The sequence below is a fragment of the Centroberyx affinis genome, unplaced genomic scaffold (genome assembly GCF_046629955.1).
Source record: "Centroberyx affinis isolate AG114_WGS23_722 - 3 ecotype Tasmania unplaced genomic scaffold, CSIRO-AGI_Caff_v1 ptg000103l_1, whole genome shotgun sequence".
NCBI lineage: Eukaryota > Metazoa > Chordata > Actinopteri > Beryciformes > Berycidae > Centroberyx > Centroberyx affinis.
The window spans coordinates 204,189-221,513 of NW_027278805.1; the positions used below are offsets into that span (position 1 = coordinate 204,189).

The 17,325-nt window shown below is 43.1% G+C and overlaps 1 protein-coding gene across 2 annotated transcripts; it reads left to right on the forward strand.

Annotated features, from left to right (window-relative positions):
* Window positions 1–8,011: 8,011 nt before the first annotated feature.
* Window positions 8,012–13,663, forward strand: pskh1 (protein serine kinase H1). Of its 2 annotated transcripts, none has more exons than XM_071524183.1 (4): window positions 8,012–8,193; window positions 8,972–9,848; window positions 10,316–11,239; window positions 13,346–13,663. In XM_071524183.1, exons 2-4 carry the CDS (start codon window positions 9,780–9,782, stop codon window positions 13,661–13,663), a joined length of 1,311 nt encoding a protein of 436 aa, XP_071380284.1. In that variant the 5' UTR covers window positions 8,012–8,193; window positions 8,972–9,779. The 2 variants fall into 2 exon arrangements, with proteins under 2 accessions (XP_071380284.1, XP_071380291.1); XM_071524190.1 differs by lacking the exon at window positions 8,012–8,193 and having other exon boundaries at window positions 9,780–9,848; window positions 10,316–10,373; window positions 10,425–11,239.
* Window positions 13,664–17,325: the final 3,662 nt, after the last annotated feature.

The window sequence follows — 17,325 nt, forward strand, 5'->3', positions numbered from 1 at the left end:
AGTCCAGGCCTGAGGACATATACAAGCCAATTGGGAGTCACAGTCATTGCGCCACCTACTGGCGACAGGAAGTAAGCCTTGTGTGACAATTGCCACATGATTTACATGGAATTTTCATGGTGTGGGCCACGTCGACCGGTCGGTGTCCGGTAACGACGCCGCGGCTGCAGCACACTCCGACTGCGGCACACCCCGACTTGCACACAGAGGCGAGGGCCCGCTCATCACTGCTTGCAGTTTTAATTATTTTTGTTTTCAATAACTTTCTTGCGCTTAGCTGATGAATAACTGATTATCCACCCTCTGCAGGTGGCCTTAAAGGCCTCCCAAACTGTTTGAATAGAAGAAACAGAGTCCATATTTATAGTTATAAACTCATCAATATTCTTCTCAGTAAGGGAGATAAATGTATCATCGTTTAACAAGGAATTATTGAATCTCCAATGTTTGGATTTGTTTCCATTAGCAGTTAGGCAGAAAGTTATTGACTGAGGAGCATGGTCTGAGATGACTATACTATGTATTTCAGCATTGATTACATTTTCAGTAATAGAGTTGGATGCTAGCATATAGTCAAATCTAGAGTAGGAGTTATGTACCTTAGAATAAAATGTATATTCCCGTGAGTGAGGGTTCATTAACCGCCATACATCAGATAATGCCAAAGAGTTTAGCAATTCTTTAAAGGCACTTGATAGTGATCTATCAGATGGAAGAGGGCGGCCCGATCGGTCTAGTGAGGCATCATTTACTAGGTTGAAATCACCGCCCAAAAGAATAGGGGTATCTTTGCCAAGATAGTGCCAAGGGGACACAAAAAAGTTGCTTGGGCTGAATTTGGTGCATAAATATTGACCAGTGTACATTTTTCACCCTGCAGTGTACCAAATAACACTAAATAACAACTTTCCTTGTCAGTCACCAAGTCAGTTAAATTTAAAGACATTTTCTTGGATATCAATATGCTAACGCCTCTAGCACCTCCAGAACCTGGGGAGGAGAACACTTGGCCTACCCATCTTTGCTTAAATTTCAATGACTCTTCCATGTTCAAGTGGGTCTCCTGTAACATAGCTATGTCACTATCAAGGGACTTTAGGTGTGCCAAAATTTTTTATCTTTTAACAATGTTCTGAATACCATTTACATTGCATGAAATTGTTTTAATAGCCTTAATCCTTAATTAAAAAAAACAACATTACAAACAAAAACAAAAAAAACCTGCATCCATAATTGGAGAGAAATGGGGAAGAAAGCCCATTGTGTGTGTGTGTGTGTGTGTGTGTGTGTGTGTGTGTGTGTGTGTGTGTGTGAGAGAGAGAGTGTGTGTGTGTGTATGTATAAGTGAGTGTTTGTGAGTGAGTGTGCGTGTGTGACTGAGAATGTTCTCCCAGGGCAGCTAGATTCCAACATGTGCTGATAAATAATAAAGTAATAAGTAATATTAAGTTACACTGTAATGGGGGAGAGGGAAAAGGGGGGAGGGGAAAGTGAACAACAGAGAGGACAGAAGACAAGACAAGCATTATGCCAGATGGCATAAACATAACATGAAAACAATCCTGAGATGGAGTAGTGTCCATCTCCTGTCCGCAATACTAGGGTTCCCCTTTTCTAATGGAGTTGCTTTGTTCCATGCAGGTTAACTTGTTTCAAGACCAAGGTCTCCATGGCCATGTTGCACTTGCCCTTTAGCAGCCCTCCTATGTCTAAGTACAGATTGTGCTAGCTGAACTGCTTCTTTAGGGTTCCATTTCTGCCCAGTTGCTAGAGCAGGTGCTACACTACTGTTGTGTCTTTCGACTCTGTTAGAGTCAACTGCAATCTAACTTTAGCACATTTTAATTGCTTTGTTAGGCTAGAGGTAACTCAAAGACTACACTGCTAAAAGGGACTCCAAGCAATTTCCAAACGAATGAGGTAATCATTCTCTCTAATCCCTGTTTCTGTCGTTGTACTTCATCAATGGGCACATCAGCTGGGGCATCAGTCTGAACTGTAGGCGTCACAGCTTGAGCTTTCCTGATAACATTGACCTCTCTATGGTCTCTAAACCTCTTTCCTCTGTCATTTCTAAACTTTTGACAGGCTTCTTGAAGTGTTGGAATTGTCTCTTTGTCAATGAATGATGGACAGGAGGCAAATTATTCCCTGCCGCCTTTCCCTAAAATTCAAATGTTGTGAAATTTAATGAGATCCTTGTACAATGCCATCTCGCTCGCTCTTTCTTTTTTTATTTCTTCCCAAGATTCTCCAACTGTCTCAATGCTATCAAACATTTCTTCCAGTTTACTTATAGTACACTGCGTTTCTCCGTTGCTTTTTGAGCTGCCTTCTCTCCTGCACTAGTTGGTCAATTTCCTTCTGTTGCCTATAGACTTCTTGGTTCTGGTTCTGAGGCTGCCTTCTCTCATTCCCGTAGACTCCAGACCTTTTTACTCTGTAGTCATACATAATATCCCCCATTTGATCAAGTTTATTCTCAGCTGTTGGGAGGTAAGGTGGAGTATGGAGAGGGAGAATGCAGAGGAAGAAGAAATCCCCAATCCATAAATGCATTATAGGAGCCCCTTTTGAAGCACTGACACCCAACTTCTGGGTATGTTTATACACAGATATAAATCTTATATAATCATATATGAGTTTTTTTATTAATGTTTTAAATATTGGATTAAAACAGACCTATATTCTGACTGGTTAAAAGAGTTCCAAAGGCTTATTTTCCCCTTTTAATCACTAAACACTTTAAGAATATGTGAGTATACTTTTTAAATTAAATTCTGGATTGTTTAAGTAAAGCAACAAAAAAAAAGATAGAAAGAATGATGAAAGCCAGACATGATTCAACTCAGTGGGTTGTATCAGTGTTACACACAGAATGACAGATGTTGCCATTCTGAGTTTCATCTACCACCACCAGCTGAAAAAGAGAAAGAAAAGAGAAAGATCGATGGTACGCTCCATCAAGAAGCACTTTGAAAACATCCTGTCAGGCCTGTCTGTGGGCTTTGGTCTTTATTGGGTCTTTGCAGTAGTTCAAGAATTACAGAAATCCTTAGAGGTTGGCAGTCCAGTTAAGCATGCTCTGAAGATTCAATTGGCTTGTCCAAAGTTGGAGAACTCATAATTTTACATCAAAGAAACTTGGATCATAGCTGTGATTCTTCATATAGTGGAAGGAAAACTAGAATTTTTGCTTTTACCTGCAGTGGAATTTGAATAAAAAAGCTCCCTAAAATGGAAATACTCAAATAAAGTACCTTTAAAACACTACTTGAGTAAATGTACTTGGTAAATGTGGTTCTTCTCCACCTCTCGCTGTCTGTTTCCTAAACCTGTCTGCCTGCTCTATTTATGTTTGACTGCCTGTGTCTCTCTCTGCCTTTCTACTCCTGTCTCCTAAGGTGGAAGCTAATGAATTACCATCTACCCACATTGCACTGCTTAAGTAGTTTTTTAGGCACTCCCTCAACAGAGTAGCTGCTTATTCACTTTTACCAGTTTATCTGATGTAGGTGTACTTTTACTTAAGGACAGTTGGACAGTTGTCGATTCAAAAACCTTTAAATCTTTAAATCTGTCTTTGTCAATATGTTGCACTGTCACTCTGCCAGCTACTCTACTTTGCCAGTCTGCCAGTCAGTCTGTCTTGACTGTCAGCCTGCAAGCCAGTGTCCACCTGCCTGCTGTCTATCAGTCAGTCTTTTTCATCACGGAATTAAATTCTTTGTCAGTGTTTCCATCTGTCTTTAGCTGCTTTCAAAAGCCAGAGAAAGCACCTCAGCTGTTAATATTGTCATCTGTTTGTCTTTCTATCTGTTTATACGGTATATGCTAGACTGGCTGCCTCCTCATCTGTTGGCTACTTTATCTGTCTGTGTTTCTCAATCTGTTGTCACCTCTTTTTCTGACGCTTCTCAATCTGTTGGCTTTTTGCTTGGCTCTCTAGTTAGCGTTAGTTTGGTGATAAACCCTAATAACAAGTGAAAACTAGCTTAGTGCTAGCTTGCCAGCTTCGAGCGTCTTCAATTTGCCTCTTCAGGAAACCAAGGAACTTGAACTGAATCGTGTATTAGTGAGCAAAATGTTTCCACAAGAAATTTGAGAAATATGAAATGGAAGAAGCAATCTTCCAATGAAGCTGCAATGGAAAATACAGCAGCTACAGCAGGAATAATTTATGGGCCATCAGCTGGCTTATAAAGGTTAACTACCACAGGTAATTTAGACATGTGCAGTTCCTAGGACCTAATGAAAACCCTACAGTCTCAGTGACATTAGCACATGCAGATGCTTGCCTTTCTGGAAAACATGAAAGAAATCACTGTAACATTGTTATTATATTCCTATAGGAACTTATAGTTTGTTTGGCTCAATAGTAAGTTTAAAATGAACTCATTGTACTTTATGGTATTTTTTTTTTTATCTCATATGGTGTCACTATAGCATTCCTAATATTCCTATAGGGATGCACAGTGTGTCTGTGGCACTCAATAGTGAGTTTATAATGACCTAATTATGCTGAATGGTATTTTTTTTTTTTTTTTAATCTCTTTTATCTCACTACACTGTTCCTATAGGGATTTACAGTTTTGCTGAGATGTTTCTATGGTTTCCGTCTAATGTTTATTATAAGATTACAATAATTTATCTTTGTCAAACTCATTCATTTTCAACGTATATCTTACCAGTATCACAACACATCTGTCTCTCCTATCTCTCCATCTCTCTCTCTCTCTCTGCAGTATAATCCAGGTCACTGAAGCCATGCAGTAGTCACTCCCTCTCTCTCTCTCTCTCTCTGTGTTCTTAGCCTTGCCTCTCCAGGGGAGTCCCCTGCTAGGGAGAGAGAGAGAGAGAGAGAGAGAGAGAGAGAGAGAGAGAGAGAGAGAGAGGCACAGAAATAGCAGCGTTCCACAACAAGGATCATATCTGACACAGGATGCCATTTTCCAGAGTTACTGCTCTTGTCCCCCAGCACTCGTCTGCCTGTAAACACACACACACACACACATACATAAAGTTGTCCACTCACTATAAACTCACTTTCTTCCTCTCTCGCTAACTCACCCACCCTCCCCATCCTTTCACAAATACACAGAAACACACACACACACACACACACACACACATACTTTATGTCTCTTTCTCTTTATCTCTTTTCACTCTCTCTCTGTCACACACACACACACGCACATAGACACACACACTTTCTCACTCTTGGTCTAATCCACCCGCTCTCCCCGCCCCTCCTCACACACACACACACACACACAGATAAGGGGGGGGGGGGGGGGCATCATGGGGATATTAATGGAGCCAGAGACACAGACGGAGTCAATTGAGCTTTTAATAGAGCAGCTCCTCTCCTCTTCCTCTGTATGGATAAATAATACGGCAGTCAGCAAATCTAGATCTAATAGATGATATTGACCTTTTTGGGGAGGGGGGGAGGTACGGGTGTGTGTGTATGTGTGTGTGTGTGTGTGTGTGTGTGTGGGGGGGGGGGGGATAAGTGGAGAGGGGAGAGAGATAGATAGATAGATGGGAAGAGAGACGGAGACAGTGTGAGAAAAACGGAAGCAGAGAGAGGGAAGGGGATGGGGGGTGGGGGGGTGGAGAGAGTTGTGTGTGCATTGCTATGCAGAGGAATACACACACAAGTGTCAATACAGCCGGAGGGTTCGGACAAAGGCGTCTTAATCAGAGAGGGACGGAGCGGTGATCAATCATGAGGAAGACGATGTAGCGGCGACTTGCGAAGCCGCTTAAGCCCTGACCTCAACTGCACTGCAGATAGAGGCTGGACTCTCTCTCTCTCTCTGTCTCTCTCTCTCTGTCTGTCTCTCACTCATTCTCACTTTCTCCCTTGCTTTTCCTCTCTCTGACCCTCACTCAAGCTGTCCTCTCTGCCCTCATTCTCCCATTTTGTCTTCCTTCCTTCTCTCTCTCCCTCCCTCTCTCTCTCAGTCCCCGTCTTTCCATTTTGATTACTCTCTGCCTCTTCATCCCCCCCCATCCTCCTCCTCCTCCCCCCCTCCCTCCCTTTCTCCCTATATTTCTGTCTAGTACCCACCATCTGTCATCCGTTGTCTTCCTCTGTCATCCCCCCCTCCTCTCTCCCACTCATTCTCACTCTCTCAATCCAATTCAAGGAGCTTTATTGGCATCATAAGATGAATTTTACTGTCTTTCTCCCTCTCTCCTCTCTCTCTCTCTGTTGAGAGAAGAGCTGGAACATTTGTCTTCCTCTTACTAATTCCCCACTTTTTTAAACACTGCACCCCCAGAAAACTGTCCTGTGCAGGCTGTACAAGTCATGAACGGTCCACAGCGAGTCCAGTACACTCCATCACATCAATATTGAAGTCAAGGCTATGCATTCTTTATTACCTTGTCCGTGCTCATGAACAAGCCGGGTGAAATTGAGTGGGACTCATATCCAGTTGTTTTACAAGCGTACTCCTGCAGAGCGTGGGTGTGTAGGAGTGAGGAGTACGCCTAATAAAACGACCAAAAAGTAGCCTCACAGTTTGACACGGCCTTGAAAGCAACTCTCTTGCGTACAGTGACACCGTGTGGAGAAGCTCTGCAACAAACTTCAACATCTGTATGCTGTGGTTTGCTGCCCGTGCTGCAAAAGCTGCACTGGAAATTCAGTTTCTTCCTAATGCGCCATGGCAAAAATATATATGTGCAAGGAGAGGTGAAATATATGTTTTGGCCACTCAAAATCTATTTGAAATGAATTGCATCTGCATGTACAGATATATATATTTTTTTATATCTAATCTATCTCTAAACATTCTGAAGTGTATGTGATTTTTTTCTGTATGGGTGTGGAGAGGCTTGAAGGCAAACATTAAACTCCCATTAAAATGGCCTGGCCCTTAACATAAGAATTACAAGGGGAAATAGGGAAATTGTGCCATCTGCATGTCTGCACCATTAATGAAGCAGTGCCAAAGTGGGGTCCGGGGACCACCAGGGGCCCTGGAGAGGGCCCAGTGGGGCCCCACCTTATGAGGAATAGTAAAATTTCTCTATCATTCATTGTTTATTTCCATATTTTACTCACTATAAATTAGTACAGTGTGAAAATATGGCTGAGCAATGACTGTTTTCATCATGATTCGACTTTCCCTGCTGTGGTTATCATCCCAACAACAGCAGCCTATATATACATTTTATAGTCATGCACTTATATATCAACAGAAATCCTCTCAGATATGGTTACTTGGGGCATAAGCTTAATGAGGGGCAGGTAAGAGTCCAATGCGTATCTATCTGAACAAAGTTTGGGAATGCCTGCCTGGAGTGGGCCAACAACAGCCTAAAGCATGTACATCTAATCTGAAAATGTAAATTAGCCGGTAATTTTCCTCTAGGACTTTTCCAAGAAAGAAGTCAGTGCTTGGTCAAAGGAACTTCTCCGTGTATCCAGGAAGTGACGGTGAGGATTTAATGGGGTCGAAACAAGCCGAGGGAGGTCGTCCTGTCCCTACAAAAAAAGTTGGGAGGAAGAGGAGCGGAGTCAAGCCAGCCAGAGACAGACGGAATTGCACCAGAAGTTGGCCGATTTGGCCTTCAAAATAAAAGCAGAACATGTGTTACGTGAAAAATAAAATAATGATAAAAGTTAAGCTAAGGTATGGGTGTACAGGACATTTTAGAAGGACAAAAAATAATGTTTTATTTACATTTACTGATACAGATTTCTCCTAAAATACATTATGTATTGCATTTTAGTGCTTTGTATTAACCAAAGAACGTTGCGATGATTTGTCAATAGGGATTTTATTCTGACATTTTGACCGGAAAACTTATGTTGTGTTGAGTCTGGCTTGACCGTGGTGGTGAAAAGGTGGTCCTCCTGGTCGCAAAACACCGTTCAGAAAAGAAACCGACGGGGCGGCTTTCTGTGTTTTTGTACAGTCCCCTGACACTTCATAACATCTCCAGAGCAAACATGAGACTACGGAGTTGACACAAAATGTTGCTAGCAAAGGAAGAAATGGACTTGACTTGTTTATCGTCGGGAATAAAGTTGGGAAACTACGAGGTGAAAATGGAGAGAACAGCTGAGTGAGAGTGGGGTGAGGAGGCTGGATTTGGCAAGTTGGGAGTCCTGCCCTGCTGCTAGCTAACTAGTTAGCATGCTTAGCTACTTGGCTATCTCGGATAAGTAATGAGGTGAGATTGAAAGTCGCTTATAATGCTCATAATGTCGGGGTGACTCATGAAAGTTATTGCAAACTGTCCTACTGAAACCCACCGGTGCAGAAAAAATGGTCAAATGTCTTTTTTGGCTAAGGGAAAAAAACATTGACATGAGAAGGGCCTGGCCACTTTTGATTTTGGATAAACTAAGTAAATGTTCATGCAATTGTACACTCAGATAGTGATTAGTATAAGCATATTTAGGGTTCATGAGTTTTTAACAATGCATCTTATTTTGAAAACTAACGTTACTTTTTCTGTGAGGTATGTTTCAAATTAACTTGTAGCCATGGCTGACAAAACAAAGCAAATTGATGAATATTTGTACTGAAAACTTAGCAAGTGAATAGACTTCAAACATTTAATACTCTGATATATGTAGCCATTTGTCGCACTGTAGCTACTTTTATAATGGCGAGGCAATTCATTTTTTTCTTGGCCTTTTCAAAACAAGTCTTGATAGCTAGCTGTAATCATATTATTTTGGCTGTAAGTTTTACAATATGGCCTCATCTCGTGACTTAAAACAGCTACTATGCAAATCTAGTGGTGAAGCTGCTGAATTTGTTGGGGTTTGTTATTTTGTTGTAATTATGCCATAGCTCATTTCCAGTTATCAGCCTTAGTGTCAGCTGCTCCTCGTCCTGTCATGTCGACATTCAGCATTTACACAGACATAGTGCTCCTGTATTGAGTGTGCTTAACCATAATCACTCAAGATTCATATTTCATTTTGTGTTCTGCATTTCAGAGCTCCCCTCCCCTGTTCTCCAACCTGTGATTCTCCGGGGAAGCTGCTTTATCTGTGGCAAGACTGCTGCTAACGCTGAAGTTTTTCCCAATGGATCGAAGCTTCTGTTTACTTCAGGGGGGGAAAAGTTGAGAATGTAGTTGATTATTTCATTTTCTATGAAACTTCTGCATAGATGTTAAATATAACATTGCAACATTCCTAAAGGCAACCCCTCTTAAGGTTGTTTTAGAGGAGTCGGATGCCCCCAGTGCCCCATTCCCTCCCTCCCCTGATCAATCATTTTAGTGCCGTGAGCATCCATACTAACTCCACTCATGCACTTTTCCCCCAAACCCTCAACATATTACGCCATCCCAGATGGGGCCCCGCTAGCTTCTTCAAGGGGCTAGATGTACCCCCTGCCTGCAGCCTGGCTGCTGTGTGTGCTATGTCTACTGGCACATGCCTATAAATTTACATTGTAGCAGTAAGACAACAAGTAATACGCCACTTTCTGGAGAAGTCAAGACACGAAGTCTGCTTGCCAAAATGCGTTAATGAACTCTTTGACTCTGGATGCTGCTTTAACCTGGGTGGGTGTATTCAGTGGGTGTATCAGTTGTATTCATGAGCTCCGTCTGACTGCTGATGCCACCTCATCGGGACCTGAGTGGGTATAATCGGCTCTATTCATGAACCTTCTGTCTGCCTCTGGGTACAGCCTGGATGTTGGGTGCCCTGGGTCTGTTGAATCAGCTGTTGCGGTGATGAGGCAGGGCTACTGGTGGCCTGTGTGGCTGGCTGGGCAGTGGCCCAAAGTGATGTGATGGGGTGCAGGAACAGTAAGGTCCTCCCTGAGCCTCCAGGGGATGTTCAGCTGGACCTGGTCAAAAAGGTCAGTAGGTCAATGTTCAAACTACTAGTAATAGTGATAACAATGTTGCTATTGCTGCTATTACTGCTACTACAAGTAGTGGTAGTAGTAGTATTACCTTTACTGCTATGGCAGTAATGATAATAATAAACTTAATTTATTTATGAGGACCTGGCTGAAACAATTAGTAGGATAGTAATTGAAGCAGTGATAATTTGCCAGATATGTTTCGTTTTTTTTTTTTTTCTGTTTTGCTAAAACTGTGGGATGACATGGTGCCATGTTTCTGTAAACTGCTTGAAAAACATCAGATTTTATTAAGCCTCATAAATTTGTTAATTATCCTGTAGCTATGAATAACCTTGACCTCAGTGTTTTTTTTAATGTCGGTTAATTTGATCTTTTTTTTTCCTTCTCGACATTCTATTATTATTCTTCTCCAGTGTGTATTTTGCATCTGTGGTTAACAGCGTTCCTGTGTTTTTCAGGTGGACCCTCCCCAACCCCCTCAGACAGACATCTATAAGCACTTCATACGAGGGGATGGCACAGGGAGCAAGATGGGTGTGGCTGGGGGAGGGGGAGGTGACAAAGCAGACTCTGCCTCCCCCTATCAGGCCCAGGCACAAGCTGCCACCCCCACCGCCTCCGCCCAACCCCCCAAGGACCAACCCGAACTGTCGGACCCTCAGCGGAAGAAGGTGGCAAGGTACCGGGCCAAGTTTGACCCGCGGGTCACGGCCAAGTACGACATCAAAGCTCTGATAGGCCGAGGGAGTTTTAGTCGTGTCGTTCGCGTGGAGCACAAGAGCACGCGGCAGCCGTACGCCATCAAGATGATCGAGACCCGTTACCGGGAGGGGAGGGAGGTGTGTGAGTCGGAGCTGTGTGTCCTGCGACGCGTCCGCCACACCAACATCATCCAGCTGATGGAAGTCTTCGAGACGGCCGAGCGCGTCTACATGGTGATGGAGCTGGCCACCGGCGGAGAGCTCTTCGACCGGATCATCGCTCGCGGCTCCTTCACCGAGCGGGACGCCACGCGGGTGCTGCAGATGGTGCTGGACGGCGTCAAGTACCTCCACACCCTGGGCATCACCCACCGAGACCTGAAACCGGAGAACCTGCTCTACTACCACCCGGGAGCCGACTCCAAGATCATCATCACCGACTTCGGTTTGGCCAGCAGCAGGAAGAAGGGAGACGAGTGTCTGATGAAGACCACGTGCGGCACGCCGGAGTACATCGCCCCTGAGATCCTGGTCAGAAAGCCCTATACGAACGCGGTGGACATGTGGGCGCTGGGGGTGATATCGTACATCCTGCTGAGCGGAACCATGCCCTTCGAGGACGACAACCGCATGAGGCTCTACCGGCAGATCCTCAAGGGGAAGTACAGCTTCTCCGGAGAGGTGAGATGTTAGATATTGTGACCCCGTCTCTCTCTCTTTCTGTCACTCGCACACACAAACCCTCACAGACTTCACCCATATTTGGAATACATTCCTCACACGGCGTGAGGCTTTGTCAGCATTTTTCCAAGGGGAAGTACAGCTTCTCTGGTAAGGTGACATGTTGCAATGCAGACACACACACACACCTCTAACGGCTACCCATTCCCATGGGTAGGCACCTCATAACCGCTCATCTTTGTACCCTCTCAGTTCATTACATGCAGTCTACCCTTTAACACGCTCCACACACTCCCATTTATTTGTCCTCTCTAAGTAAATATGCCCTTCCTCTAAGTGTGTGTGTGTGCATAATAATTTATGCTCTATCTGTGTATCTAGTTGAAAGAATGCTGAGTAGCCCGTTCCTTTGCTTCACAGTGTGGGATGTTTATGTTGCCTGGAGCTTTACAAAGGGGTCCTTGGTTACTGTTTGCCCCACATACAGTCGCACCATGGCAAATAATAGCTGAGCAGTTTTGGAATATTTAATGAGGAGCACTTGATTTAGTAGCTCATTTTTCTGGGGATGCATCCAGTTTTGAACTTCTCCAATATCTTGACAGGTTAAATAAAGCCAACTCTGACACATTTAATAATTGAAACCATTTTTAGGCAGCCTGTATTTTAGCTGAGGTCTGCATAAAGTATGGCACATCTGTTGAATGAATACTAGGTGTCTCTAAAATGGCTTTTTAGGAAATTAGTAAGACAGCTTTATTTTGAGATTGATGGCCACGTATTTTCAGGGTGATACAATGGGCTTTGAATAGGTTTTGTGAGCTGTACAATCAGGAAACTTACAACTGAGGACCGGAACTATCCGTTTCATAATTGGGTAATTTCATCTCCATGGGACTGATTCTAATGCAATACAAGAAATCGCATTATGTCAGGACACGTCAGAAAAAGACCTGCGACCCTTCTGGAGTCGTGACCCTTTAAGAAACTGCCGTGGAGTAAAGAGGAGGAGCTGAGGTGGAGCTCACTCAAATACACTTCTCTTGGGGACATGTGTCTTTATAGCTGTGATAAATAATGTTCACATTTACAGCTACAGTCCAAAAACTAATCATAGCCTGAACATCGTTGTAGCTGGGGGAGAAATGTAGGGCTATATATTTGTCATGTATGTTTGGTCTACACTGGTGATTTACCTTGTGTGCCGTGTGTGCGCGCGCGCGTGTGTGTGTGTGTGTGTGTGTGTGTGTGTTGTCTACTGAAAACACAGCTGGTTGCAAATCAGGACGTCAGCTACAAACTGTGTAGGTCTGGCTTTGTGTGTGCGTGTGTGTGTGTGTGTGTGTGTGTGTGCGCGCGCAGAAAGGCATGCAGCATTGATATTCCCAGTTCCTGTCTTAGTAGGGGGTTAGGGAGTTTGACTCACCATCAGTCACTCATACCAAAGAAAGTCCATGTCTCAGTAAGAGAGTCAACAACCACTGTTAGAAACATTTTATTTTACGTTTGATTTTTGGAACTTCGCGGCTTTGCCTATCCATCACATCATCATCATCTATAGATGATTACCTATTATTGTCCCCATCTTCCCCCTTCATATTTACAATTGTCCTCTCAAAAAACACACACTCTCATTGGCCCACCCCAATCATGAGTATGAGGATGGCAATAGACCAAGAAGACTCATTATCACACTGTGTGGAGTCGACCAAATAGATGAGAACCCACCTAGCACCCTCGAGTGGGAGATCTAGCTTTTTGTCATCAGAGCTCCTACACAACCATTCAAATCTCTATACCACTCTCTGCTGCCCTCTTGTGTCCAATATAATTGTTATTCTCATGGTTGTGTTCATTTTTTGCTCACCATCAAATATGAAGTGCTTACCTGTTATGGCCAAGTAATTAGCAGTTTATTTCCCTGCTATTTCTTTTCTCTATTCCCCTCTCTCCTCTCCCACTTCATCTTGCCCTCCCATCTTGTGTATCCTCCCTTATGTATTCCTCATGTATCTATCCATAGACTGGAGCACTGACATTAAGAAAATTCAGCGTAAGCAGTTTGTAAATTGCAATCTTGTCTAATTGCCTGTCTCCCCTCCCCAGCCGTGGCCCAGCGTGTCCAACCTGGCCAAGGACTTTGTGGAGCGGGTTCTGATGGTGGACCCCAGCGAGCGGCTGACGGCCGGCCAGGCGCTCAAGCACCCCTGGATCGTCAGCATGGCCGCCTCCTCCTCCATGAAGAACCTGCAGCGCTCCATATCCCAGAACCTCCTGAAGCGGGCGTCCTCCCGCTGCCACAGCACCAAGTCGGCCCAGTCCACGCGCTCCAGCCGCTCCACCAAGTCCAACAAGGCCCGGCGGGCGCGCGAGAAGGAGCTCCGCGAGCTCAACCGCCGTTACCAGCAGCAGTACAACGGCTGAAACGGCGGGGCGGACGACGGTAGAGTAGCTGAGATTTTGGGGGGAAACGGCACTACAGTGTTTGAACTTTTACCGTGACTACGACTGCTCAAAGTTGCTGCCAGTGTTGGAGGCCAAAAATGGCTGAAAGTCCCAATCATTTCCATTAAAAAAAACAAGACAATGACTTGACTGGACCTGTAGCTACCAGCAGCAGTAGAAATAAAGGTTGACTATAGAAAAAGTCCTGTGGTCAGAACTGATCCACACACCATCAGGACAATGTAAATGTTAGGGTGATCTGTGGGTGAGAGACTATGAATTCCTATGGCAGCGTGTCTTACGTTGAGCACAGAAAAGGACGCACCAGTACAGCTTTGTACTGCGACGACCCACAACGGCTCCATCTCTTCATCTGTCCATCCGTCCCTTCACCTCTTCTTTGGCCACAGTGCCCGAAGGAAGGGTGCACTCCACTCCTCTCATCCCTGTGTCTCTACATATTTATTTATTATTGTCGACGTGATTATCAGTCTCCGTTCAAATGGTCACTGGATGATGACCGTCCACATGGATCTGTTGAACAGAATTCTGGGTACTGAAGTTTCTAAGAAGAAAGGGATGCTTTAGAAGAGGGGAAAAAAACTGTCCCCTTACTCATTCCTGATTTTAAAAAATTGCTGTGAATTTATTATTGCGCTACAGGAACACTTGGAGACTTGCATAAAAGCAGACTTTATCTTAAGAGGTGGGCCATGGAAACACACTGCAACACAAGCACATCATTGAAGGCCAAGCCAAAATGAAGACATATTTTTATTAGTCAAGTCTAAGCTCATCTAATCTTGCCATTATTGATCCATTGATATCATAGATCTAAAGCTGTCAAAAGATTTTGAAGCTGTTTTTTTTTTGTTTCTGGTTATGTTTCATTATTGTTTAATCTTAAATGTGTTTTTTACCATAGGCCCTACAGTCCCCCTCCCCATGATTTGTGTAGATTGATAGATTCACTCATGATGCACTTGCCTATGAGCCCTTCTTTTTGTGTAGCAGCATATAAAGTTTGGTTACTTTTCATGAGGGTATGTGGCCATTGAGGGTGTTTTTATGCTCTTACATGTTCCTTGTTGTTTACAATGGGAATGGCATACATGCTTGTAGATGCAGTAAGGAAGGCAAGGATCTGTGTGCTATTGTTATACAGATCCGGGGTCGGGCTCGTTTTCCTGAGCTTCCTATGGCTGCATAGTAACTCTCAGCTAGACAACTTGTGCTTTAAGCTGCACAAAACGCCTCCAGTGGATCTCTACCCTAACTTTAAATTTGTATACTAGACTCATGGTGACAAAAATGAAGAAATCACTGAAGAAAACAAGGAACATGTAGAATTGAATCAAAAGACCTTTGCTATGTATGATTTTTTAAATGATTATGATTTACATAGACTGTAGCTCATGCGACTATGCAGTCTTATGCATACGGCAGCCTTTTTTAGTTTGAAATTGGAAATGTTACCTTTCTATTGTAAGGGCACTTAAATGTGATTTGATTCCTAGGCCTCGTGCAGAGAAGAACCCCGACTTTACCTACAGCAAAGGAACAATGGGTTGTAACTCGCGCCCTTTCACCCAGTTCCCCTCCATTCTCTCTCATTTCTCTTTTGTTTACTCTGAATCGTACTCTAATCCAGTACCCATCATAGTTGGATATACAGTATACCATTGGATTTGGTGAGCATCCCCATATGCTAGCGATATGCTATAAATTTGGTGTAGGGTGGAGGACGACTGCACAACTCAGAGTTGAGGCTGGAGACTTAGGAAAAGCTTCATTCATTTTCCTGTTACAGGGCAAAGCACTTGCTGTAAGAGGTGTTATTGAAGTTATTTTTTGACATGAAAATCATACAGTGACTGGAATCATGAGTAAGGTCACTGTATTAACACGTGTACCAGTAGGACATTAGTGCTCCTGTTAATCTGACATGTTCACTGCTCTTTATGTATTTCGTCCCTTCAGAACACTTCCAGAGTAAATCAGTTGTACAATGTGGCCTTGCGTTCTTTATATGAGCAATTTGCTGTGATCTCCCCCGGTATTATAAAGTGTGCTGTTGTTGTGAACTTTGTAAAAGCGATACTGGAAATCCAACCGAGCCACGTCAGCTGACCTCAGTTTTTCCTTTCTTGATGTTGGAATATTCTTTTGTCCTCTGCTTATTCTGGGATGCCCTGTCATCTCCCCGATGCGACTCTCAAACTTTCCATTTTCCTTGATGTAATTTAGATTGCTGTATCTAGGTAAAATGTTCTCTGTTTCTTTGTTCCACTGCTGTCATCTGTCCTGATGTCTCACTTCATTGATGAAGTAAATTGTTTGTTTATACATACAAGACTATATGGGAGGCTAACATTGGAGCTGGTTTCAATACACTCTGTCTACACACTATCTACATCTCATTGCCAATTTTAGAACAGTGTCTACTGCCTATCATTAAGATAACATACTTTCTACAAAATATCAATAATGAAGTGACCTCAATTTTTGAAGTCTGTTCATAATAGATGTCTTTTAGAGCATAGCATCTTTGTGAGATACACATTTGTAACCTGTTTTGAATTATCAGACCTAAAAAAGAATCACACAAAGCAATTATTTGGACTCAAAGGAATGCCAGCGGTTGAAATTAGTCAGCAACATTGTTGAGTGTCTATTGTATACCACATCCAATGAATAACCAAATAGTATTCGTAAGCAGTTTTGCAGAATGTAAACACATTTGTACAAGTGTTTCACGTTTTTATATATCTGTGTGATTTTATATAAATGCTGTTGTCCTAAATGAAGTAGCCAACTCAACACTGTTACCTGAATACAGTTGTTTGTCTTTTATGTTTGTTATTGTGCGTCTGTGTGTCTAAATGAATGATAACACTTTGATTCTTCTACCATTAACTTTTTTTTATTTTTTTAAACGGTGAACTGTTCCAGTCATTGTTGTATGCAAATGTGCCAATAAAACAAACTCAAAACCTGATTAGCTGCTTGCTGTTGTATTTGCACACCATCCTCTGAGGTGGTGATAGGCTTGTTTCTGGTGGGTCCCCAGATGACAGCAGTTCTCATCTGTGTTCATTAGACAGAGCCAGAACAACACTGCATTCAATAATTTGGGATTTATGGATTATCCTTGGTTTAAGAATTAATACCAGTATTATAAGTGATTTATATCAGTATTATGCACACTGATTACATACAGTGGGTGTAATAGACTTGTTACAATCTTACAATGTCTATTTGGCTTTGTTATAATGTCCCAGTGAGGTTTACATCTCTCATGACTATTCTGTTTTGGCCAGGATGTAGCGCCCTCTGCTGGCAAAAACGCAGCTTGCTTAGGAAGGCTGGGCTAAAGTGGTGGCGGATGGCCCGCCGGGTTGCCAGGTTTGAGCAAAGCTTCACATTATGCCTTTGAAAAGTGAGAACAAAGTAATTTCGACAATAAGGTAAGTATGAGAGTAATATCAATTTCCATGAAAACAATACGGGCAAAAAAAACAGTTGTCTCTCTACAGCGTTTCTTATCTAAATTGGAGAAGGGTGTAATCGTGCATACCGGTTTAGGAGGATAGTTCACGCAAACCTGGCAACCCGTAACAACCAGACGTCAGTGGTCTGCG

Coding starts and splice junctions, on each gene's coding strand:
- pskh1 (XM_071524183.1), top strand. CDS start 9,780: ATGGGGTGCAGGAACAGTAAGGTCCTCCCTGAGCCTCCAGGGGATGTT. Junction 9,849..10,315: donor AGCTGGACCTGGTCAAAAAG/GTCAGTAGGTCA, acceptor TGTGTTTTTCAG/GTGGACCCTCCCCAACCCCC. Junction 11,240..13,345: donor AGTACAGCTTCTCCGGAGAG/GTGAGATGTTAG, acceptor TCCCCTCCCCAG/CCGTGGCCCAGCGTGTCCAA.